The sequence below is a fragment of the Oncorhynchus masou genome, chromosome 13 (assembly GCF_036934945.1).
Source record: "Oncorhynchus masou masou isolate Uvic2021 chromosome 13, UVic_Omas_1.1, whole genome shotgun sequence".
Lineage (NCBI taxonomy): Eukaryota > Metazoa > Chordata > Actinopteri > Salmoniformes > Salmonidae > Oncorhynchus > Oncorhynchus masou.
In genome coordinates this window covers 11,214,500-11,241,307 of record NC_088224.1, presented here as the reverse complement: position 1 = coordinate 11,241,307, position 26,808 = coordinate 11,214,500, and the positions used below count along the sequence as shown (strand labels likewise).

General features: G+C 42.3%; 3 protein-coding genes across 3 annotated transcripts; all 3 read left to right on the top strand.

Annotated features, from left to right (window-relative positions):
- Nucleotides 1-233: 233 nt before the first annotated feature.
- Nucleotides 234-7,397, top strand: LOC135551737 (serine/arginine-rich splicing factor 10-like). Its single transcript, XM_064982942.1, has 6 exons — nt 234-421; nt 4,053-4,157; nt 5,099-5,202; nt 5,426-5,603; nt 5,732-5,788; nt 6,258-7,397. Exons 1-6 carry the CDS (start codon nt 357-359, stop codon nt 6,556-6,558), a joined length of 810 nt encoding a protein of 269 aa, XP_064839014.1. The 5' UTR covers nt 234-356; the 3' UTR covers nt 6,559-7,397.
- A 3,548-nt stretch (nt 7,398-10,945) lies between these two features.
- On the top strand, nt 10,946-19,231 carry LOC135551742 (akirin-1A-like). Its single transcript, XM_064982947.1, has 5 exons — nt 10,946-11,351; nt 16,517-16,663; nt 17,054-17,185; nt 17,450-17,521; nt 17,611-19,231. The coding sequence occupies exons 1-5, from the start codon at nt 11,147-11,149 to the stop codon at nt 17,619-17,621; spliced, it is 567 nt and encodes a 188-aa protein (XP_064839019.1). The 5' UTR covers nt 10,946-11,146; the 3' UTR covers nt 17,622-19,231.
- A 4,473-nt stretch (nt 19,232-23,704) lies between these two features.
- On the top strand, nt 23,705-26,259 carry LOC135551735 (gap junction alpha-9 protein-like). Its single transcript, XM_064982941.1, has 2 exons — nt 23,705-23,730; nt 24,711-26,259. The coding sequence occupies exon 2, from the start codon at nt 24,727-24,729 to the stop codon at nt 26,257-26,259; it is 1,533 nt and encodes a 510-aa protein (XP_064839013.1). The 5' UTR covers nt 23,705-23,730; nt 24,711-24,726.
- The last annotated feature ends 549 nt before the right edge of the window (nt 26,260-26,808 follow it).

The following is a 26,808-nucleotide window of genomic DNA, read 5'->3' as shown; positions in this document are numbered from 1 at the left end:
AACAAAACCCGCCGAGATTATTTTATGTTACTCTTTAACAAAACCACCTACTCAGTAGCTACAGTAGGGATGTTGCTGCTTCCTCAGCACGCTGTGATAACGGCACCTATAATGTGTTTATTTACGTGTTCATGCAGGGCTCATCTGACTCCCTGGTTATACACAATTTAAAAGAGAAACAGCAGATGTTGCTGATTTTGTTTGCGCTTTCACTTGCTTACAATTGCGCGAAGTAGAACACGCGCCTGCGCATTCATTCTTCCACGTAGCTGCGCCACAATCTCTGTCTGCGCATAAAGCCAAAACATAGCAGAAATATTTGCTGTAAAGCTGCGTTCTTGCTGAATATTTTGAACATGGCCAGATATTTGAGACCTCCAAATACATCGCTTTTCATCAGAAACATTTCCGATGAATCCAGGTGAGTACACATTTGGAACAAATCCCCCTAGTCGAGTCAACTAAATACTTCGACGCCCCGAGCTAGCTAACATTAGCCCAATGCTAGTCGGCTAGCCACGCGCTTCGGCCTGACTTGACCTTACCAGGGTAGCTAGACCAGAGGTGGCTAGACTCAAATCCTAGTCCATAAAAATCAAAAGAAAGCTACTATCATTAGAGCAGATTGAAACATACGTTTGTATCTATATCAATCTGGCAATACTTCGAAGTAGTTAGTTGTCCTGCCTAATGAGCTAACGTCGTTAGCTTGCTGTAGCTTCCGGTGCACACTTCGGTGGGAAAATAAACTCCGCTTTTGCTTTATGGAATTCTAATATAAATGGCTTAAACATATGACTGTTACGATGACATATTCCCCATATCTAGTTAACAGCCAGGTATTTTATTTGCAAGAACAAAACTACATACACAGGCCTACACATAGTAACACAGTAGCCCAAAGGCAGGCAGATGGCGATACTGAGGTTTAACCTTACTGTCCAAAGGGGAATGCAACGTTATATGCAGCCAACTATACACTCATCTCCCCTGTGGACGGGTTTATACTTTAAAAATTCTCAATTCAGGCAAAAAAAGTCGTCGATAATCGTTTTAATGTCGACAAGGCTATAAATATATAACCTACTTTAATTAATGAAACGCCATTTTCCACTACCATGCTACTGTGGCTAATGCTAGTCCCGGATGTTGCGTATCGCGTTCGACCAATCATGTTGCAGCAGTCTGTTTTTCCACAGCTGGTAAGATAGTTTCAAAATAAGTTGTTCCCAGAAATCCTTTAATATAATATCATGTACCATATCACCCAGTCACCTGTCATCACACTATAAAAATTTCCTCACCAAGACCAGTATACTGTCTCCTCGAATAATGCACAGTCCAGCTTATTGTCTGTTTACATATTGAAATAATTTATTTGATTAACAAATATGGTGTGTCAATCTTAACTGATTTATGTATCAGGAAATGGAATGTGGCACACTTCAATCAATCACATTTATTTTGTAGAGCCCTTTTTACATCAGGAATTGTCAGTGTTTTACAGATATCCAGCCTAAAGCCCATAATGAATACAGGGTGCAGACACTTCAAGACTGTAAGGACAGGTGGTCTTTAATGTTTTAGGCAGTCAAGGGATGTGGCGGTAAGCAGCATGGTAGTCAGAGATCTGTCCAGGGCAAGCCAGCTAGCCTGCAGCATGGGATGGGCAGGTCAACCAGGTGGATTGGTGACATGCAGAGCCAGGGTTTCCTCAGGCATAGTGAGAGAGAAATGGGGTTATTAGTGGCAGATCCATTTAAAAAAAAAAGTATAATTTATTTACTATTAATTACACTTTTCAGATTGCACAAGTTTCTGAACATATCACTTAATAGACATCTGTCTTACATATCACTTAATAGACATCTGTCTTACATGTCTTAATGCAAAGTAGAATACATTGATTTTTAACCCACATCTAATTTAAACTTGATAAATTTCACATCGTAAATGTTTCATCTTATTAAAACTGAATATCGTTCTGTAAACAAATCCAATACATGAAACTATCAGAACGGGGGGAGAGATTGCTGCAAGTCTATTGCCGCACTGGTGTGTCAATTTTAAGTAACATAATAAAAAGCAATCCATCAATATCCGTCAGTTTAAGTTAGATGTTTTTTGTTGTTGCATGAACTGCATATCAATAGGCGGCCATCTGCGGTTGTAGATAACCAGGCTACAGTGACGTTTGTCAGACCATGAGACATCCCGAAAATCGGTCTTCTCGCGAAGACGTCTGCACGGTTTGGCTCTGCGGCCCCCACAATTGTCACAGGTCGGAAGTCTGTGCAATCTGTGTCAACTTCTGTTGGTAACGTTTGGGCTACTAACTGTGACCCCACCGTGGAAAAGGGAGATTCTCACGAACACGTCATGTTTTGCTCAATGACTCCCACAAATGTCACAGGACTCGTGACTATTATTTCTACATTGTAGAATAATAGTGAAGACATCAAAATTATGAAAATACACACATGGAATCATGTAGTAACCAAAATAGTGTTAAACAAATCAAAATATATTTTAGATTTGAGATTCTTACATTTACATTTAAGTCATTTAGCAGACGCTCTTATCCAGAGCGACTTACAAATTGGTGAATTCACCTTCTGACATCCAGTGGAACAGCCACTTACAATAGTGCATCTAAATCATTTAAGGGGGGTGAGAAGGATTACTTATCCTATCCTAGGTATTCCTTGAAGAGGTGGGGTTTCAGGTGTCTCCGGAAGGTGGTGATTGACTCCGCTGTCCTGGCGTCGTGAGGGAGTTTGTTCCACCATTGGGGGGCCAGAGCAGCGAACAGTTTTGACTGGGCTGAGCGGGAACTGTACTTCCTCAGTGGTAGGGAGGCGAGCAGGCCAGAGGTGGATGAACGCAGTGCCCTTGTTTGGGTGTAGGGCCTGATCAGAGCCTGGAGGTACTGCGGTGCCGTTCCCCTCACAGCTCCGTAGGCAAGCACCATGGTCTTGTAGCGGATGCGAGCTTCAACTGGAAGCCAGTGGAGAGAGCGGAGGAGCGGGGTGCCTTGATGATACACACTCTTGGCATTCTTTCAAACAGCTTCATGAGGTAGTCAGTCACCTGGTATGCATTTCAATTAACAGGAGTGCCTTGTTAAAAGTTAATTTGTGGAATTTCTTATCTTAATGTGTTTTAGCAAATCAGTTGTGTTGTGTCACGGTAGGGTTGGTATACAGAAGATGGTCCATATTATGGCAAGAACAGCTTTAACAAGCAAAGAGATAAGACAATCCCATTCTTAAGACATGAAGGTCAGTCAGTCCGGAAAATGTGAAGAACTTTGAAAGTTTCTTCAAGTGCAGTCGCAAAAAAACCCATCAAGCGTTATGATGAAACCGGCTCCCATGAGGCCCGCCACAGGAAAGGAAGACCCAGAGTTACCTCTGCTGCAGAGGATACATTCATTAGAGTTTTCCAGCCTCAGAAATTGCAGCCCAAATAAATGCTTCACAGAGTTCAACTAACAGACACATCTCAACATCAACAGTTCAGAGGAGACTGCGTGAATCAGGTCTTCATGGTTGAAGGCCTGATTTGAGACTGAGAATGAGTAGGCGTGTCCACACTTTTGACTGGTACTATGTATGTTAATAAAAAATATAAAAAAAATGTTATGAATGTGTTATTCAATGCGTATGTATGGACTATATTAGTAAAGGCCGAATTCTTTATTTTATCCTAAAATTCACGGGGGATAAGAGTGTATAGCTGGCTGCATAATATTCCCATTGGCCGGTACGCTGAAACAACTAAATATTGCAATCTGCCGGCATTTGGGCTACTAACACAGGGGATTTGAACAATTCTTGGAACTAAGATACATTTCAGAGTGTGCATGAACTTCAAAAAAAGTTTCAATTGTGTTTTTAATGCAAAGAAGTGGTATCTTCATATTGCCCAACAGAAGCCACCGGTCTCAGCGGTCTGTCCGTGGCTCCCATGGTGGTGCCACATTATTCTGGAACTTAAGACTTTTCCTCCAGGTCATTGAAGTGAAATTTCTATCTATTTACGGTATTCAGGCCTGAGGATTTGCGGCGTGAGTTTGGTCGCTATGGGCCTGTAGTAGATGTCTACATTCCACTTGACTTCTATTCACGCCGACCGAGAGGATTTGCATATATTCAATATCCTTTCCCTTCTACAGTGAGAGTTATGAAATGTGTTTCTCTTTTGTTTTAATTTTGAATGTGGTGAAAACTTAACATGCTTTCTCAGACGGTGTCTTCAAGCATTGAGTTTTGGTTGTATAATTGATTTGCTGTGACTGTTATCTGTATGTACACGCTGAAGAACTTTTTAATATCTAACTTACATTTCTCTGTTGCCCCAGAAAATGTAAAGGTATCCAGTTGTTGTGGAAAGTCCGGTGTAGAGTAGATCTAAAGACAAGCAGCAAAAGACCGCCAGGATGCAAGAAACAGAGAGAGGGAGAAAGGTTGAAAAAGAAAGAGAATTTAAAGCTTGAAGAGACAAAGGAAAAAAGGGGACGGAGTCGAGGCTTGGATATGTCATCAAAAGAAAGAGGCAAAGGGAAGAGATTTTAAAGGGCAAAGACGAGCAGGAAACCAAGTTCTTCTGGGAGGCGGTTAAAGAGCTTAAAGATCAAGATGTAAGCCAAAGTCGAGCGTGTTTAAGGTAACAAACCTGAATTATTTTGTATCCTCTCCAAACAAAATGAATAAACCAAATATTACAGGAAAAGCAATCAATACATAGCCAATATGCTAAATTTGATTCTTAATTGAACTAAGAAATTATAATTGTACTCTTATCAATATATTTTGCACTCAACAATATCATTTGAAACTAAAGCAGTATTGGTTACTTGGTAACGGCCATAAAATTAGCGACACATTATTGAAACATGTTTGCCTCATCTTTAATCTTCAGAAGAACCCAACATGCACTTGACAATTGTTCCAGAACCTACGTTTAGCTTTATACTGTCAGCCAATATGGCTTCCCTTATGATTAAGTGGCAGAAGATGCATTGTATTACAACAGTTGTGCTGAAAAGAATTTAACCACATGAGACCAGAAGGTAAGAACCTTAACAGCTCAGCAAGTTTGAAGATGTGCGCGACGCAGAAGATGCTCTTCACAACCTGGACAGGAAGTGGGTGTGTGGCCGACAGATTGAAATCCAGTTCGCGCAGGGAGATCGAAAGAGTAAGACAGTTACCCCAATTTATTGTTTGCTGAAGTAACTATGTACCATATCGAGCAATTTACTGATTTCTATTTTCAGCTGTAAGTTCAAATACATGTATTTCCTACCTGACGTGGTACAGCTGTAATACTTTCAAGTAGAGCTAAAGCATTTGGTGCTGTATGTCTGCTAGTTGGGTTTTTCTCTCTTTACCTAAGCACCCTTTATTTTTTTCCATCACAGCGCCCAATCAGATGCAAGGGAAAGAGGGGGGGTCTTCGCGCAGCTCTTCGCGGCATGATGATCGTGATTATGATCGGGACAGCCGTCGTAGGCGCTCTCGCAGCCGTAGCTACCAAAGACGCAGGTCGCGCAGCCCATCCTACGAGCGCCGGCCCAGGCGCTCTGAGAGTCCCCGAGAGTAAGGCCCTTTCTAGTGTTTTCCAACTAGCGTGCTTCAAATCACTATTTGGAGGTGGGGTTTCAAGCTGCGAAGCTTCTATAAAATGTCAGTTACATTCTGCTTGACAATATACTTTTGTTACCCAGCTCCCGTGGAAGGATGTATGGTGGTAGAGGAAGAAGCAGGAGCCCGGAAAACGACAGGTGGGTCCTTCACAGCTGAACCACTGACAATGATTGCATCCCAAATGGTACCTCTATTCCCTATATAGTACATTTTACATTTTTTACATTTTGCCTTTATTTAACTAGGCAAGTCAGTTAAGAACAAATTCTTATTTTCAATGATGGCCTAGGAACAGTGGGTTAGGGGCAGAACGACAGATTTGTACCTTGTCAGCTCTGGGATTTGAACTTGCAACCTTCCGGTTACTAGTCTAATGCTCTAACCATTGCCGCCCCACATTATTTTGACCAGGATTTATTGGGCTTTATTCAAAAGTAGTGCATTATATAGGGAATATGGACCTATTTGGGAGGTACACGGAGCCATGTTCTGGGCACTTTCACTTCATCTATCAATCATTAGTTGGCTGTGATCTTCTGTCACTTTTGCTGTCTTGGTCAGTGGAAGCGTGATTCTAATAATCCAATGGTTTTGTTCTTTACGCAGGCACAGGCCACCCCCACGTGACCACAGACGACCCCCTCCTGGGCACTCCCCTCACAGCCAGTCCCGCTCCCCTTCTCACTCCAGATCCAGGGCCCAGAGGGAGTCCAGAGGAAAGTCTCGTTCCCACTCCAAGTCCCTGAGCCCACAAGATGGCGACTTCCACCAAGCCCCCGGTGGCTATGAGCCTCGGGACGAGGCGTCGTCCCGTATGCGTTCCCTGTCCCGCTCGCGTTCCCGTTCCCTCTCGCGGTCCCGCTCTCGCTCCAGGTCCTGGACTGGGCGCAAGTCAGGGGGACACTAAACATGTTTGTTGGATCTTTTTGACAGTAGTTTTCTTGCTGGATAATTGAATGTTCATGGAACAGTTGTTGGTTGGTTTGTTTGTTTGTTTGCAAAAATGATATTCCTTTGTTTTTTTTTCCCTGTTTTCTTTTTCTTTGAGGAAAGACAAACATGGTATCCTTCTGTTTTTTAAATCCATCAATCCCAGAAATGTCCTGTCGTTTACACCCTCTGTTTCTAGTCATTATAACTTATGTAAAAGGGTTGTCTTTCATAAGACCCAGGGCTATAAGTACTGTACAAGCCAAGATCAAGGCCAGGATTGCATCCCATCAGTGGTAGGTTTGTGTGATAACACACATGACATTTTAAAGGTAATTTGCGTTTGAGCCAACCTGTGCAGCGTTTACTATGAATGCAATCTCGGGGAAACGAGGGAACATTGCTTTTTAAAGTTGCATAGCTGAAAAGGGCTGATCAGATTGAATCCTGGCCCTTGTCACTAAAATCATTACCTTGACTGTCTGTCGGATACGTTGGACACCGTTCCACACAGTTGGGATGATTTGTAGTGTAAGTTACCTGGCCTGTATAAGAGCCGCTAGCCACTGGTGGGACAGTTCATTTTCTAATGCTTTTTTTGTTTTTGTTTTTAAAGATTTGTTCAGCGATACAGGCCCATGTTAGTCCTGTTTTGATTTAATACATTCTGAGAGCTGTAATTTTCATGCCTTCCAGGAATTCTAGAATAATTTCAGTAGTGTCATCCTGTCAACTGAAGGTTTGCTTTAGTTGCTATGGTTTTTACATAGCCTGTTGTATTTTGTATTGTTTTCTGACATAAAAACATGACCTTGATCCTTCTCTCTGTGTTAGTGCTTCATACTCAACGGTTCCTATGGTGGCTTGTATTATTCTATAATCTTTGTTTCCTTCGACAGCAACTCAAGAAGTGTAGTCTTCCTTCCTTCTAAATATCAGTTATACTCCACTGTATATGCAACTGTATCTTGAGTAATAAATGTGTAAAAATGAATGGTAGCTATCTAGTTTGGGTGGCATTCTATCAGACATTGTTTGTTTGCATTTCTGCATGTGAGAATGTTTTAGAATTAATACGGTGTTTAATCATCAGTTATACTGAGTCGGCGACTTAAATCAGAGGATATCTGTACCCGGCAATCTATTTGATTCTGTAATATCACTATACACAAAATACCTTGAATGCTAATACCATACATGTGATTCGGGAGGAATAATTTATTTTCATCTTGATAAAGGTCACACAAGCTTATTCAAAAAAAATCGAAATAAATATAAGTTGGATGGATAAAATGAGAGACTAGGATTTGAATTTGCTATGAAGCATAAACTTTGAACTGAGCTGAACAGTTGGAACAACCACAAAGTAACCAAAACATTGAAATATATCAATCAAATATTCCACTCAATTGCTTAGGGGGAGCACAGAAAGCACTGTTTCTACAGAAATTAATGACAGTCCTCAAAAAAACAATTAAATTGTTGAAAATATTGCATAATACACTCCACTACAGACAGCAACAAAAACAGTTGAAACTAAGTATTGCTGTGGTAGAATACCAATTGACAGCAAAATAGTTCCAACTTTGAGGTCAGATGCTCTATTAAGTGCCAAAGCTTGGTATGTGCATTACTTCATAGAACAACAAGCAGTAACAATATAGCCTGGGTGTCGGTCTGTTTCTGCTCCCTTGTCAACTAATGCCAAACAAAGGAGTAGGCAAGAGCACAAACGGATATGGGACCAGGTTAGTAACAATAAGGCAGGGCAACCAAGAGGGACTGCAGACTTAATACAACAAGACTGCTGCTTCATTCTACTGCTCTGACTGCTGCTCTGACTGCTGCTTCCTTCTACTGCTCTGGCTGCTGCTTCCTTCTACTGCTCTGACTGCTGCTTCCTTCTACTGCTCTGGCTGCTGCTTCCTTCTACTGCTCTGACTGCTGCTTCCTTCTGCTGCTCTGGCTGCTGCTTCCTTCTACCTCTCTGGCTGCTGCTTCATAAAGACTGCTGCTTCCTTCTACTGCTCTGACTGCTGCTTCCTTCTGCTGCTCTGACTGCTGCTTCCTTCTACCTCTCTGGCTGCTGCTTCATAAAGACTGCTGCTTCCTTCTACCTCTCTGGCTGCTGCTTCATAAAGACTGCTGCTTCCTTCTACCTCTCTGGCTGCTGCTTCATAAAGACTGCTGCTTCCTTCTACTGCTCTGGCTGCTGCTTCCTTCTACTGCTCTGGCTGCTGCTTCCTTCTACTGCTCTGGCTGCTGCTTCCTTCTACCTCTCTGGCTGCTGCTTCATAAAGACTGCTGCTTCCTTCTACTGCTCTGGCTGCTGCTTCCTTCTACTGCTCTGGCTGCTGCTTCCTTCTACCTCTCTGGCTGCTGCTTCATAAAGACTGCTGCTTCCTTCTACTGCTCTGGCTGCTGCTTCCTTCTACCTCTCTGGCTGCTGCTTCATAAAGACTCCTGCTTCCTTCTACTGTTCTGTACTGATGTTATGGTGTTTGTGTTTTTCTGTGTTGAACATCAGTCAACCTCCGCAAACACTAGACTACTTTGTACCTGGAAAGTGAATCAATGAGCGGCTAAAGTGAATAATAGCAAGTCAATCATTTCATGATGAACTAACGTTAGTGCAGTCTATTGACTTTAACTATGCGACCCAGACCAATAATTTCCAGAACGATGGTCATTTGTCACTAGTTACTACAGCCATAATGGCAAAATTGGCTATGGTAAAAATTCATGAACATTTTTTGGTCATAATTTGAGGTTAGGCATAAGGTTAGTAGTGTGTTTAAGGTTTCGGTTAAGGTTCAAATCTGATTTTAAGAAGATACATTTTAGAAATACGTGGGGTTTAGCGATGGACTATGATTTTGTGGCTGTAGTAACTAGTGAAGACCCAGACTAACGAGGTAACGTCGAGGATAAAGAGAGGCCCAACTCGGCGGAAAATCTGTCTCTCTCCAGCAGGTGGCGTTTTTTCCTTGTTTCGCCTACCAAGCAAGGAGTTTTTGTATGGAGGTCAATGAGAGTGTCGAATTTGGTCAACAAAAAAATTATGTCTTATTTGACAAGTTTTTGTATTTGTATTTAATTGGGATCCCCATTAGCTGCTGCCTGTCACAGCTACTTTTCCTGGGGTCCAAACACATTAAGGCGTAAAACAATCCAGTTTACACATTACACCTAAAACAAAAATATAAAACAGTACATCATATAACATTAGTACACCACTACATATCTACAATACAAAACGTATAATACCACCATACAACAATATTACAATGTACGTGTATGTAGAGTGCGTGTACTAGCCTTTGTGTGCATCACAGTACCCGCTGTTCCATAAGGTGTATTTCTATTAAAGAAATATATGATTCTACTGCTGCATCAGTTACCTGATGTGGAATTAGAGTTCCATGTAGTCATGGCTCTGTGTCGTACTGTGGAATAGAGTTCCATGTAGTCATGGCTCTGTATAGTACTGTGGAATAGAGTTCCATGTAGTCATGGCTCTATGTAGTACTGTGGAATTAGAGTTCCATGTAGTCATGGCTCTGTGTAGTACTGTGGAATAGAGTTCCATGTAGTCATGGCTCTATGTAGTACTGTGGAATTAGAGTTCCATGTAGTCATGGCTCTGTGTAGTACTGTGGAATAGAGTTCCATGTAGTCATGGCTCTGTGTAGTACTGTGGAATAGAGTTCCATGTAGTCATGGCTCTGTGTAGTACTGTGGAATTAGAGTTCCATGTAGTCATGTCTCTATGTAGTACTGTGCGCCTCCCATAGTCTACTCTGGACTTTGTGAAGTCTGGTGGTATGTCTTGTAGTTTATTAAACAGACAGTTCGATGCATTCAGCTTGTCAACACTTCCTACAAAAATAAGTAACAATGAAGTCAATCTCTCCTCCACTTTGAGCCATGAGAGATTGACATGCATATTACTAGACTGCTTTGTGGACAACGACTCCCATTGTCAGGGCGGAGAGACATGTATCTTGTCAGTGTATCCATAATCTTTGGGAAACATTAGCTAATGCCTGCATAGCTCATGTAGATGTTATTAAATTACTAATTAGCATTAGCTACGTGGCTTTGGTAGAACACTAGGAGCGGGCAGCTATATTATGCAAGCTATATCGCCTATTATTAGCTGGCTAACGTTGAACTTATCATTTTGGTTGTTAAAAGAAAATACGTTTAATTTGATAAAGTAAAGATATTACTTAAATCGGTCAGCTAGCTAGCTGTGTTATTAACTTTTTTTAAATGAAGCAAAATTCATATTTCGGTCTGAACTCCGTCCAGTAAGTGGCGGTGAAGGCAATTAAAGGTGTGACATCTGCCTTAAAACGAAAGTTAGATGGAAGAAGACGCCATTTGAACGTTGTTATTTAGCAAGCGAGTGATTTAACAAAACACCGAGAAAAATAAATTAGAAGACAAGAAAGCGCAAGACGGGACAGCCAATCTTCATTTACTATTAGCAGCTATCCTACATTTTGACCGACACCCCTCCCCCCCAAAAAGAAGTTGTTTTCTGGACTAAGTTAGCTACCATGGCGTGCACAGCTACTTTGAAGCGTTCAGTAGAGTTGGAGGCCCTTCACAGCCCTCAATCTCCAAAACGGCGAAGGTGCAGCAATCTGCCAGGGACTCCGGTCTCCCCGTCTCCAAAGCGATGCAACCTGCTGTCTGCCACAGGTGACAACAGTTCGATGTCACCCCAATCGACTTGTGGAGGAGAACACAGGCTCACCCCAGGTTAGTCGATTGCCCGAATTGAGCTGGATGGACATTGTAGTAAAAAAGGCTTTCTAAATAATAATTAAGCCTGATTTTTAAAGGCTGTAGCTAATAGGCCTACACTGAAGCAATACCAGATCATTATGATGTAAAAGGAATACAATTATAATATGTAGTTAGCAAACGTTAGCCACTAGTCTCAACTCACAAGTTTGCCAGAATGAACCCGGCCCTGATTGTAACATGTTTATCCTAGCTAGTTTTGTCAATTCGTTTCTAGTCGATGACAATACCTAGGTAGGAAACAGTGGTGGGTGGAAAAAAAGTACCCAATTGTCATACTTTAGTAAAAGGTAACGATATCTAAAATAGAACATGACTCAAGTGAAAGTCACCTGGTAAAATTCTACTTGAGTATATGTCTCAATGTTTTTACATATCAAAAATCGAATCAAATTATATTTGTCACATGCGCCATAAACAACAGGTGTACCTTACGACAAGCCCTTAACCAATAATGCAGTTCAAGAAATATAATGAAGAAAATATTTCCTAAATTAAACTGAAGTTTAAAAAAGTAACATAACAACGAGGTTCGGGTAAGAGTCTATGTGCGGGGGTACAGGTTAGTCAAGGTAATTTGTACATGTAGGTAGGGGTAAAGTATCTATGCACGGATAACAAACGGGGAGTAACAGCCGTGTAAAAACAAAGGGGATGTCAATGCAAATTGTCCGGGTGGCCTTTTGATTAATTGTTAACTGACACTGCCTAGTAGATAAAGTTTAAGTCAGAAGTTTACATACACCTTAGCTAAATACATTGAAACAATTTTACATTTTTCACAATTCCTGACATTTAATCCTAGTGAAAATTCCCTGTTTTAGGTCAGTTAGGATCACCACTTTATTTTAAGACTGAAACGTTAGACTTATCAGAGTGATTTATTTCAGCTTTTATTTCTTTCATCACATTCCCAGTGGGTTAGAAGTTTACATGCTCTCAATGAGTATCTGGTAGCATTGCCTTTAAATTGTTTAACTTGGGTCAAACGTTTCAGGTAGCCTTCCACAAGCTTCCCACAATAAGTTGGGTGAATTTTGTCCCATTCCTCCTTACAGAGCTGGTGTAACTGAGTCAGGTTTGTAGGCCTCCTTGCTCTCACACACTTTTTCAGTTCTGCCCACACATTTTCTATGGGATTAAGGTCAGGGCTTTGTGATGGCCACTCCACATACCTTGACTTTGTTGTCCTTAAGCCATTTTGCCATAACATTGGAAGTATGCTTGGGGCCATTGTCCATTTGGAAGACCCATTTGCGACCAAGCTTTAACTTCCTGACTGATGTCTTGAGATGTTGCTTCAATATATCCACGTAATTTTCTTGCCTCATGATGCCATCTATTCTGTGAAGTGCACCAGTCCCTCCTGCAGCAAAGCACCCCCACAACATGATGCTGCCACCCCCTGTACTTCACAGGTACACCTCCAATTGACTCAAATGATGTCAATTTGGCTTGCAAGCCTCCCCCTTTTTCCTCCAAACATGATGGTTATTATGGCCAAACAGATTTAATTTTGTTTCATCAGACCAGAGGACATTTCTCCAAAAAGTCCCCATGTGCAGTTGCAAACCATATAGTCTGGCTTTTTATGGCAGTTTTGGAGCAGTGGCTCCTTCCTTGCTGAGCGGCCTTTCAGGTTATGTCGCTATAGGACTCGTTTTACTGTGGCTATAGATACTTTTGTACCTGTTTCCTCCAACATCTTCACAAGGTCCTTTGCTGCTGTTCTGGGATTGATCTGCATTTTTCGCACCAAAGTACGGTCCTCTCGAGGAGACCGAACGCGTCTCCTTCCTGAGAGGTATGATGACTGTGTGGTCCCATGGTGTTTATACTTGCAAATTATTGTTTGTACAGATGAACATGGTACCTTCAGGTATTTGGATATTGCTCCCCAGGATGAACCAGACTTATGGAGGTCTACAAAAAAAAATTTGAGGTCTTGGCTGATATTCTTTTGATTTTCCCATGATGTCAAGCAAAGAGGCACTGAGTTTGAAGATCGGCCTTGAAATACATCCACAGGTACACCTCCATTTGACTCAAATGATGTCAATTAGCCTATCAGAAGCTTCTAAAGCCATGACATTATATTCTGGAATTTTCCAAGCTGTTTAAAGTCACATTCAACTTAGTGTATGTACACGTCTGACCCACTGGAATTGTGACACAGTGAATTATAAGTCAAATAATCTGTCTGTAAACAATTGTTGGAAAAAACCTGTCAGGATGCTCTCGTTGGTGGGCTGTATAACTTTTTGAGGATCTGGGGTCCTAGGCCAAATACCTACATGTTTAAAACAGACCACCGTAGTCCCTGTGCCCAAGAAAGCAAAGGAACCTGCCTAAATGACTATGGACCCATAGCACTCACATCTGTAGCCATGAAAAGCTGGTCATGGCTCACATCAACACCATCATCCCAGAAAGCCTAGACCCACTCCAATTTGCATACCGCCCCAACAGATCCAAAGATGATGCAATCTCTGTTGCACTCCTCACTGCCCTTTCCCACCAGGACAAATGGAACACCTATGTGAGAATTCTATGCGTTGACTACAGGTCAGCCAGCGTTCAACACCATAGTGCCCTCAAAACTCATCAATAAGCTAAGGACCCTGGGACTAAACACCTCCCTCTGCAACTGGATCCTGGACTTCCTGACGGGCCGCCTCCAGGTAGTAAGTGTAGGTAATAACACATCTGCCACGCTGATCCTCAACACAGAGGCCCCTCAGGGGTGCGTGCTCAGTCCCCTCCTGTACTCCCTGTTCACTCATGACTGCTCGGCCAGGCATATCTCCAACACCATCATTAAATTTGCAGATGACAACAGCGGTAGGCCTGATCACCAATAACAACATGACATTCTATAGGGAGGAGGTCAGAGACCTGGCCGTGTGGTGCCAGGATAACCAACTCTCTCTCAACGTAATGAAGACAAAGGAGATGACTGTGGACTACAGGAAAAATTGGACCGAGCACACTCCCATTCTCATCGACGAGGCTGTAGTGGAGTAGGTTGAGAGCTTCAAGTTCCTTGGTGTCCACATCACCAACAAACTAACATGGTCTTCACAGTCGTGAAGAGGGCGCGACAAAACCTATTTCCCCCTCAAGACTGAAAAGATCAGATCCTCAAAAGGTTATACAGCTGCACCATCGAGAGCATCCTGACAAGAGGTCGACCGATTAATCGGAATGGCCGATTTAATTAGGGCAAAATTATTTTTATTTTTTTCTCCTCCCCAAGTTTTCATAACAATCGGAAATCGGTATTTTTGGGCGCCGATTTCCTATTTTATTTTTTTATACCTTTTATTTAACGAGGCAAGTCAGTTAAGAACACATTTTTATTTTCAATGACTGCCTAGGAACTGTGGGTTAACTGCCTTGTTCAGGGGCAGAATGACAGATTTTCACCTTGTCAGCTCAGGGTTTCCAATCTTGCAACCTCAGTTAACTCAGTTTACTAGTCCTCACAGTTAACTAGTCCAACGCTCTAACCATTGCACTCCACGAGGAGCCTGCCTGTTACGCGAATGCAGTAGAAGCCAAGGTAAATTGCTCGCTCGCACTTTTGTGCGTTTTGCCAGCAGCTCTTCGCAAACACAGCACTGTTTATGACTTCAAGCCTATCAGCCCAATGGCTGGTGTAACCAATGTGAAATGGCTAGCTAGTTAGCTGGGTGCGCGCTAATACTGTTTCCAACGTCACTCGCTTTTAAATTTGGAGTAGTTATTCCCCTTGCGCTGCAAGGGCCGTGGCTTTTGTGGAGCGATGGGTAACGATGCTTCGAGTGTGGCTGTTGTCGATGTGTTCCTGGTTCAAGCCCAGGTAGGGTCGATGAGGGGGACGGAAGCTATACTGTTACACTGGCAATACTATAGTGCCTATAAGAACATCAATAGTCAACGGTATATAAAAGGTATATTTTACATGGCACATATTACTTTCTCCTCCAACACTTTGTTTTTGCATTATTTAAACCAAATTGAACATGTTTCATTATTTATTTGAGGCTAAATTGATTTTATTGATGTTTTATATTAAGTTAAAATAAGTGTTAATTCAGTATTGTTGTAATTGTCATTATTACAAATAAAAAAATTGGTATTGGCTTTTTTGGTCCTCCAATTATCGGTATCGAAAAATCATAGTTGGTTGACCTCTCCTGACTGGTAGCATCACTGCCTGGTATGGCAACTGCTCAGCCTCCAACCTCAAGGCACTACAGAGGGTAGTGCGAACGGTCCAGTTTTTTTTGTCTTCACTATTATTCGACAATGTAGAAAATACTACAAATAAAGGAAAAACCCAGAAATTAGTAGGTGTGTCAACTTTTGACTGGTACTGTACATACGGTCACTGTAGGGACGACGACGTCGTCAATGCACTTATTGATGAAGCCAGTGACTGAGGTGGTGTTCTCCTCAATGCCATTGGATGAATCCCGGAACATATTCCAATCTGTGCAAGCAAAACGGTACTACAGCGTAGCATCCACATCTGGCCACTTCCGTATTGAGTGAGTCACTGGTGCTTCCTGCTTTAGTTTTAGCTTGGTAGCAGAAATCATTTAAAATTCCTTAAATTAAGCAAACGGCACCATTTTTTATTTATGGATAGCCAGGGGCACACTCCAACACTCAAGACTTTGTAAAAAAAATATATTTTTTTTAAACGTGTGTTTATTGAGTCCGCCAGATCAGAGGTGGTAGGGATGCCCTGGTCATGATAAGTGCATGAATTGGACCAGTTTCCTGTCCTGCATTCAAAATGTGACAAGTACTTTTGGGTGTCGGGTAAGAAGTACATAATTTTCTTTAGGAATGTAGTGAAGTAAAAGTTGTCAAATATAAATAGTAAAGTACAGATACCACAAGTCGAAATTGAGTATTTTTACTTAAGTACTTTACACCACTGCTAAGAAGTCATTTATACATCCATCTACCTGCCAAATTGAAAATGATGGATTGATTAGATGCATGCATGACCATGTTTTATCACGCAACCGAGAGACATGTGGGAGGCCTGGGTTAATGCATGAGGAAACACTCATTCCAGGATACGCCAATCATGTTAAGATTACGTTTTCTGTTTCTCCTCTCCACAGAGCAGATTGTCCAGAATCTTAGGCAAGAATACAGCCGCTATCAGAGGAGGCGGAAGCTTGAGGGGGCCTTCAACCAGAGCCAGTCCCAGAGTCTAAGTGATGGCCCAGGCCAAAGCCCTGGCTTCATGGCACCAAGCGCCCAACCAGGTGTGTTTTCATGCACTCCCACCAAGCTGAAGGAGATGCTGTTAGCATCTGATGGCAAATAAATGATTGTAAGCATGAATAACACTCACATTGTGCTGTGTCTCACTGTAGGGATGAATAACACACACACTGCTGTCTTGTTTTTTGGTGTGGCGAATAAGAGCCACCAGAGTAAAATTCTTAAGAATTCTGCATGTGTTTTATTCTAGATGTTTCAACATCCTGACCTTGTAAGGTGGTTATTTTTAACCATCCATAGGGCGCCCTATTCCTGATGTAGTGCCCCTGTCAAAAGTAGTCCACAATAGAGGGAATAGGGTGCCATTTGAGATTTTGCATGTGCACTTGTCAGGCCACAGACCATTCCCTGTCATGTTATGGTTTCTCCAGGGTCTTCTGTGAAGAGGGACCAGCCCTGTTTCACACTGCACCAAGTTGGCTCTCTGTGTGAACGGATTCTCAAGGACCATGACGAGAACATCCGTGAAGAGTATGAGCAAATCCTCAACACTAAACTGGCAGGTATACTGAGTGACTTCCTCTTTACAGATATGTGCCAGGCTTCATGAAGCATCTGAGTAGGAGTGCTGATTTAGGATCATTTTCACCATTTTAGACCATAATTAATCAGTTTACATAAGGGGGAGTTGGGACCTGATGCCAGATTGGCTCTCCTACTCTTAAAGGCTTTAAGAATACCGGCCCAGATTGATATCTCATGGTCAGACAGCTCAGTTTAATTGGTTTTAATTCCATAGATAATTTGATGTTTTGGTTCCTTCCCAGAACAATATGAATCGTTTGTGAAGTTCACACATGACCAGATCATGAGACAATATGGCGCCAGACCCTCCAGCTGTGAGTTCCAACGATATCACAACACGTTAACTTTTATCCTCATGTTTCTGCAGGGCCCGTTTTTAAATCATAATTTTCTTATTTTTCAGATGTCTCATGAACTATCTTAAATAAGGAAGTTACCTGCTCTCACGTCTAGACTGCTGCTCGCCTATCTCCACGTTTTTCTTCACTACTTCAATGCTATGATTTTCTTTTGACTTTTAACACTCAATAATCTGAGTTGTACTTGTGTGGGTGTGCTCTTTTTTTGGGGAGATGGATGGTTGACTTGCCTTTTTAATACATTTCTGTAGAAAGCTGGGCTGATGTGACTTCTATTTAACCTCCCAAACTCACTGCTGCAGCAGCATGAATCCTCACTTTTCACCAACCATACATGAAAATGTGGTTCTTTAATTTTTTTAAAAATGAGTTATTTGCCATTTTGTGCTTTATCTAAATTGTATTTGATGTTATACAGGGGGTACTTCAGTGTACTACAGACGGTCAATTCTAGTTTTGCTTTTCTTGAAACATATTTTTGTACATGGCTGATTCCCTTGCATATTTCAATTGATCTTCCCTTTCCAGAAACTGATCATGTCAACCCATGAGAATCTGTTTGGAATTTGCAGGGTTCTTGTTCAGACATTCTACCCAATTATGCTGCAATTGAGGAGATGCCAGCAAAGAATGTGTCCTTATACTGAGCTCTTTATAAAATATGCAGACTATTACTCCCAAGAATACCATGAATGGAAGGGCTCATTTGTTGACTGGTTAAGATCCTTTTCACAGGGATAGACTATGGTTGAGGCTTTGTTTCATGTGAGAATGAAATGTGGGGAAATTGCACTATCCTCTCTTGGTTTGGAATAAAACACCATTCAAGAAAAAAAGATTGCGGTCAGAGTAAAGTATAACTGCAGTTATTCTGAAATCACTGTGTCCAAAATACACACGGTTGAAACTGCAGTCCTTTTTTTTTTTTTTTTTTTTTTTAAAGGAGTCTGTATGGACTTGATTCTGTTATCTATAATACTTGGGCCCTTGAGAGGTTTGTAAGGGAACCACACTCATTGTCGTGACCTTCTCAAAGTTTTGAATCTGTAGCTGGTCCCCTGTACTCCTATTTTTTTAGTATATTAATTTTATTGAATGTTCTGCATATGATTTATAAACTCTTAATGTACTACTTGATATCCCTATTAAATGACTAGTTTTGGGTTATTAGTCAGGGGATCCTATAATACTGGTGTGTTCTGTAAAGCCTGTGATTAGGACTGACTGGTTATTTAGTCCTTTTACATAGTACTACTGAATACAGTGAATGTATGTCTTTAACGGATGGCTTTGGGTTGAAACAAAACTGATTTTCATCATTCAAACATGAGCTAATGTACTTCTTTACAAGCTGTATACATAGGGTGCAAGCCTACCGTTAGGAAGTACCATTTTAAATGCATCGTGAGTTATGACCATTTCTTTACACAGCCGAAGACTTGATTCTCTAATTGTGTGGTTTTGGATTGAGTTCTACAAGAAGATCTTACTATAAACTTTTAATCAGAAAATACCCAAACAATTTGTTTTAATTGTCCTACATGTAATAATGTATCTTTTGAGCTCAGTTTTGCTGTACACAATTATAACATTGTCGAATAAAGCCTTGATTTGAAGGGAATCATTTTATAACATTGTTGAAATAAAGCTTTGATTTGAAGAGAATCATTTTGAATGTAATTCTTGTGAGTTAAATTAGAAGACATTAAGTAAGCCGACTGAGTCGGCACAAGTGTTATATTTGTAGCAAATGAAAATAGTGCACTGATTAATGTAGCATTTTTGAACAGCATTTTGTAAACATTTTTCATAACTATGGAGAATATCAGTCCATGAAACACAGTATCACAAATACTTGAAAGATTTCTAGTATCGAAAGGGTCCAATATATTCAATGTACTGTCGAAGTACACAGTTATGATTGCTCGAAACTACTGAAGCTACTCAAGAACAATTGGTATGGGAGGGAGACTTCCATTTTCTATGGCTTCACAATTAAACCAACAACAAACCTGGTAGAACAACCTGTTCTCATAGCATTTTGCTTTATCTAAATCCGGACCGGACAACATGGCCTCCGATGTGACACACTGAACTCTGCCTGCAAAGTAGTTAGTGAACCAGGCAAGGCAGTCATTAGAAAAACCGAGGCTACTGAGTCTGCCGATAAGAATGATGATTGGCAGAGTTGAAAGCCTTGGCCAGGTCGATGAAGACGGCTGCACAGTACTGTCTTTTATGGATGGCGGTTATATAGTTTAGTACCTTGAGCGTGGCTGAGGTGCACCCGTGACCGGCTCGGAAACCAGATTGCACAGATGGTCAGTGATCTGTTTGTTGACTTGGCTTTCGAAGACCTTAGATAGGCAGGGCAGGATGGATATAGGTCTGTAACAGTTTGGGTCCAGGGTGTCTCCCCCTTTGAAGAGGGGGATGACTGCAGCAGCTTGGCGGATAGTTTAAGAAATAGAGGGTCCAGATTGTCAAGCCCAGCTGATTTGTACGGTTCCAGGTTTTGCAGCTCTTTCAGAACATCTGCTATCTGGATTTGGGTAAGGGAGGAGCTGGGGAGGTTTGGGTGGGTGGCTGCGGGGGGGTGGAGCTGTTGGCTGAGATTGGAGTAGCCAGGAGGAAGACATGGCCAGCCATTGAGAAATGCTTGTTTGAAGTTTTCAATTATCATGGATTTTTTTTTTTTACCTTAATTTAACCTGGCAAGTCAGTTAAGAACAAATTCTTATTTTCAATGATGGCCTAGGAACAGTGGGTTAACTGCCTGTTCAGGGGCAGAACGACAGAGTTTGTACCTTGTCAGCTCAGGGATTTGAACTTGCAACCTTTCAGTTACTAGTCCAATGCTCTACCCACTAGGCTACCCTGCCGCCCCATGGATTTATCGGTGGTGACCGTGTTACCTAGCCTCAGTGCAGTGGGCAGCTGGGAGGAGGTGCTCTTGTTCTCCATGGACTTTACAGTGTCCCAGAACTTTTTGCAAATTTCTGCTTGAAGAAGCTGGCCTTTGCTTTCCTGACTGATTGCGTGTATTGGTTCCTGACTTCCCTGAACAGTTGCATATCGCGGGGACTATTCGATGCTATTGCAGTCCGCCACAGGATGTTTTTGTGCTGGTCGAGGGCAGTCAGGTCTGGAGTGAACAAAGGGCTGTATCTGTTCTTAGTTCTGCATTCTTTTGAACAGAGCATGCTTATCTAAGATGGTGAAGAAGTTACTTTTAAAGAATGACCAGGCATCTTCAACTGACGGGATGAGGTCAATATCCTTCCAGGATACCCGGGCCAGGTCGCTTAGAAAGGCCTGCTCGCAGCAGTGTATTAGGGAGCGTTTGACAGTGATGAGGGGTGGTCGTTTGACTGCGGACCTGTAGCGGATACAGGCAATGAGGCAGTGATCGCTGAGATCCTGGTTGAAGACAGCGGAGGTGTATTTGGAGGGCCAGTTGGTCAGGATAACGTCTATGAGGGTGCCCTTGTTTAGAGATTTAGGGTTGTACTTGGTGGGTTCCTTGATGATTTTTGTGAGATTGAGGGCATCTAGCTTAGATTGAAGGACTCCCGGGGTGTTAAGCATATCCCTGTTTAGGTCACCTAACAGAACAAACTCTGAAGCTCTATGGGGGGCGATCAATTCACAAATGGTGTCCAGGGCACAGCTGGGAGCTGAGTGGGGTCGGTAGCAGATGGCAACAGTGAGAGACTTATTTCTGGAGAGAGTAATTTTTAAAATTAGTAGTTCGAACTGTTTGGGTATGGACCTGGAAAGTATGACATTACTTTGCAGGCTATCTCCTCCCCTTTTGGCAGTTCTATCTTGACAGAAAATCTTATAGTTAGGTATGGAAATCTCTGAATTTTTGGTGGCCTTCCTAAGCCAGGATTCAGACACGGCAAGGACATCAGGGTTAGCAGTATGTGCTAAGGCAGTGAGTAAAACAAACTTAGGGAGGAGGCTTCTGATGTTGACATGCATGAAACCAAGGCTTTTTCGATCACAGAAGTCAACAAATGAGGGTGCCTGGGTTTACCTCCACATCACCCGCAATCAAATCACAATGATGTTTGACCAGTTTCTGTTTTAGCCAACTCCAATGACGCTATATGAGAATGACAATAGTAGAGAAAGCTAAAACAGCCCTTGACATCCTGACAGACATGTGGACAGCAACTACAAATAGTCATTTGACTTTAGTAACAAATAGAGCAAGCCTTAAGGAATTATGAATTAGACGCTACATATTCCACAACTTTGAAACTCAAAAAGGGCTTGGATTGGCTGGTTCAACTAGTACTCCTAGGGCACAGGCCACAGTAAACAAAACCAAGGATTCGTCCAAAATAGCATCCTATTCCTTTTATGACTAGGGCCCATCGGTCAAAAGTACCGCACTATATAGGGATGTGGTGCCATTTGGGATGCAACCCTAACCTTCCAACAAGCCATAGCTATTGATTTTGTGTAAATTGAATAAAAAACAGGCAATAGCTGGGGGGGGGGTCAACTTAATTAGATTCACAGGGAGTCATCCATGTATAAAATCGGACATGACCGATTGATCTCCAGTACGGAGAAAAAGCACTGATCGAAAAGTATAGTGTACCATGGTGGAAGCACTCCAGACTCTCATATAATTTAATATGGCATGCATTCACTTTGACTTGTATATGTGAAGAGCAACTGAATCTAGGCCCCCGAATCCCTTGAATCAGGAAGTGAACACGGAATGACAGTGAGATTGCAACAAGAAGTATTTCAAACCAGAGGCCTCATTTATAATAAACATTTGCTGTGTTTTTACACTCACATTTTAGAATACAATCAGTTCTTACAATGAGAGGAAACAACATTATATAAAAGTTAAAATCCCAATGTTGGCGTGGAGTAGTACAGGTGTAGTATAGTAGGTTGATTGGGCTCAAGGTCATGGCAGAGGGCATCGAGACCAATAGTGATGACAGAAGGGTCAGTATTAACAAAACTACAGGAAAAACTAAAGGCAATTATTGAACAGGGTTTATTGAGTTCAGCGATATAGCTGCTTAATGACTTGGAATATCCCTTTCATTGCTAGTGCCAAACAGCCAGCTGCTTGTGAACAGATTTAGCAATAATCTGACATTGCATATCAGAACAAGGTCAAATAAATTATATTTGGACTAATATGGACAATTTTGTTAAGTTTATTTACAGCCAAGATAATTAGATGACAAGACAATCCATTCCAGCGTGTATTTTGAACAGGATTGTAACCTGCAGATTTAAAATCACCATGGCTGTCACTTTCTTTACACAAGCAGACAAATTCTGATGTTTTTGCCAAACTATTGGGAAAAGACGTGATTTGATTGGTCAGTATTGTGGCGTTAAAACTGTGTTTGGGAACAGTGCTAAGGAACAATCTACAGTTATGTATAAAGAAAACATGTATTGCATATAATATATGTTACTAATAACTGATACAGAGTATTATTTCATCTGTTGTAGGATTCAAAGGTTCATTCCAAAAGGCCAAAGTTTATTGATTGACAGGGTGTGGTTATCAATGATGAATAACTTATCATGGCCCATGGATAAATAAAAGAAAATGAGCTTTCCTATTCAGTCCGTCTCACTATGAAACATCAAGAAATTCACACATTCTTCAAATGGTTACCAACAGTAGTTTATTGAGATTTGAGTTTGATCCAACTGTCATTCTCCAAATTGAGTAATTCTGCAACACAATTCTGACACATGAGAATACAGTGACTTGATGAATAATGGGAATGAATAGTATCCTAATCGTTTTGTACTTATTCCCACAGTAGACACCACTTAGTAACCACTGGCAGGAATATCAATCCACTTCAGATATATTTGACCTAATAGATTTTTACTTTAACTGCTGGCTCCCCATAGAGATGCACTCAGAGCCACCGGGGCCAAAAGGGGGTAAGCCAGTGCTCTGGCTCAGTGTCTGTGTATCGGACAGACCACATCATATTCCACTACAGGCATCACAGGGTAGAGTGCCACCGAGGGTCACAGGGGTTTGAGGTCCTCTGAGAGCAGCCACAAATAGACAAACGATTGAATATTTTGGCGGTCCCCTATTACCCGATGACCTGCAGGGCTCCCCACCACCGGCAGTCCGTTCATACTGCTGCAAGGTAAATGACAACGAATAGTATAATTGATTTCTCTTGGCAGGCTATAAAGTTCTCACCAACCCAGGCCAACGGGCTGCTTTTTGCTTTGTTTTCATTTAAATCAGCTGTGGAGTTCTGGGCTGGGTATCCTATGGTTTACTAAGAAGATAAAGAGATTGACAATGAGCACAGGATTGTATCAAACGTCTAAATATTTTGTTCTAAAATGTCTGTTTATGTGCATATTATTTCCCCAATGAAAGGTAAGTTTACTTGTGTGATTTTAGATTGAGTTTTAACTTATTTTCCCCACCAGAGGTCTCCTGATTTAAACTCACAAAGACCACTGCATTCTGATTCATTTAATTTACATATTTGGGGGGGTGATAATTTTTTCCTGTAACTAGTCAATTATTATTTCATTTGATGTTGTATTACCTAATGATCATTCAATTAGGACTAATGGTTATCATTAGTCCTTGATTAGCAAGTGATATTATAATGATTATTAAAGAGAGAAATCAGCAGTTGAAACAATAACAGTGTTTTCCCCACCCGTTTCATTAAAAAGCTGAGGGATGGGGCTGGACATTTTTTTTACCACTCTCAAATTCATACAGAACTATGGATGCAAGGACTGGCAATCCATGATATCAACATTATAGTTTTAACCATTTTTTGAGGCTGTATAGTGTTTGTTTACGTTTAATTTGTTTAAAAACATTAGGAGCAAAACAAGCTTTTTATTTTGGGTTCTGACAGGGTACAACTAAGCTCATGAGGCATTTATAAAAGTTATATTCTTCAAGGATCAATGGGTACATATCCTTAATTTAGAAATCCCAAAATGGGATGTAAGAAGGTTTCCCCTTTTATATCATCGTCATCATCAATTCTGCTTTATAATAAACATTGATTGTCCATGTATTATTGACCTCACCCTACACTTCATCTTGACATTCCATTTTCTGCTTTTTAACATCATTTTCCCCATTAATTAGCAAAACCCGCGTGAAGATGGGAGATTGGAACTTCCTGGGTGGGATCTTGGAGGAAGTGCATATCCACTCCACCATGGTGGGAAAGATCTGGCTGACCATCCTGTTCATCTTCCGGATGCTGGTGCTTGGCGTCGCTGCAGAGGACGTGTGGAACGACGAGCAGACCGACTTCATCTGCAACACCGAACAGCCAGGGTGCCGTAACGTGTGCTACGACCGAGCCTTCCCCATCTCACTCATCCGCTACTGGGTGCTGCAGGTCATCTTCGTCTCCTCACCCTCTCTGGTTTACATGGGTCACGCCATCTACCAGCTGCGAGCTCTGGAGAAGACGCGCCACACTAACAGGGCAGCATTGCGTCGGGAGCTGGAGGGAGTGGAGCTGATCGAGGTACGGAGGCGCATCGAGAGGGAGATGAGACAGCTGGACCTGGGGAAGCTCAACAAGGCCCCGCTGAGAGGGTCCCTGCTACAGACCTATGTGGCCCACATCGTCACCCGATCTGTGGTGGAGGTGGGCTTCATGATGGGCCAGTACCTCCTCTACGGCCATCACCTGGACACTTTGTTTAAGTGCGAGAGGGAGCCGTGCCCAAATGTGGTGGACTGCTTTGTCTCCAGGCCCACGGAAAAGACTGTCTTCATGATGTTCATGCAGGGCATCGCTGCCGTCTCCCTCTTCCTCAGCCTGTTGGAGATCACGCACCTGAGCTACAGGAAGCTTAAGAAGGGCATCCTGGCCTACCACCCACACCTGAAGGATGACTACTACCGTAGCAAATCCAAAAGAAACTCTGACGTCAAACAAGTTAACATGGGGGCAACCTCTGTGGGCTGCAAGCCTGTTGTCCCCAGCGGACCCAGTGGGTACACACTCCTGATAGAGAAACAGGGCAACGGACCGACGCATTCCCTCCTCAATGCCTCCTCTGCCTTTGTTCCTATTCAGGTGGACCCTGGTGTCAAGCCATGTACAGACAGTCACGATACAGCCAGTAAGGAGGCAGTGCCAAGTCCTGAACACAACAGCAACTCAAAGAACATCAACCGTGAGACGACACGCTCTGCCCTTGTGGACAAGAAGGATGAGCCAGAGGATCTTGTCGTGCATCCTCTTCCCCACCATGTAGATCCTCTCACCCACCACATGGACTTCACAGGGTCACGGGGCTCTGAGTACCCCACCCTACCCGTGCTACCCTTGATGGATGCCTCCTCATGCCCGACCCTTTCGGTCATTGCAAGAAAACCACGGAGGGTCAGTGCCCCCTGGAACTGTTCCACTGTAGTGGAGGGGAATGGCTCAGACAGTGGGGACTCCTTCCCTGGGACCATAAGCATGAAGCCACGCTGTAGCTTTGCTGCCAGCCGAGCCAGGGCCTTCTCTAAGCCGGACATCAAGAGACTCAGCAGGCCCCAGAGCCAAGACTCAATAGAACTGAGCTCAGTGTCTCAGCACAGCCGCTATGGCAACAGCCCTCCCAACAGCCGAATGTCACTGGCAAGTAACGGCAGCAGCAGGCGAGCTCCAGGCGACCTGCAGATCTAAGGTTTATTACCTTATCTCATCATGTCACAAGAAACTATTACGATGTTGGGGCTCCCGAGTGGCGCAGCGGTCACTACAGACCCTGGTTCAATTCCACGCTGTATCACAACAAGCCGTGATTGGGAGTCCCATAGGGTGGCGCACAATTGGCCCAGCGTTCTCCGGGTTAGAGGAAGGTTTGGCTGGGGTAGGCCGTCACTGTAAATAATATTTTTTTCTTAACTTGCCTAATTAATTAAAGGTTAAATAAATAAAAAACAGGCTATGCTTCAGGGTACACTGTTACGGTGTTAGCTAAGGGTGCCCTGAAGTGTAGCCTAAGAAATGATATTATTCCATAGAATTGCAGTTCTTGAGACTGTGATGTTTTTCTGTCAGTGAAGTTGAGTACACAGCATTACCGTTAAGATAAACTGCTCTGGGCCCAGGCCACAATGCATTTAGTCAGAGTCTGGTTTTATGCACCAAATTTGCACCCGTTATTTTCAGAAGACAAAAAGCAAAGCAGAATTTTGCAATGGAAAACACTTAGTAAATCTAGATAAAAAG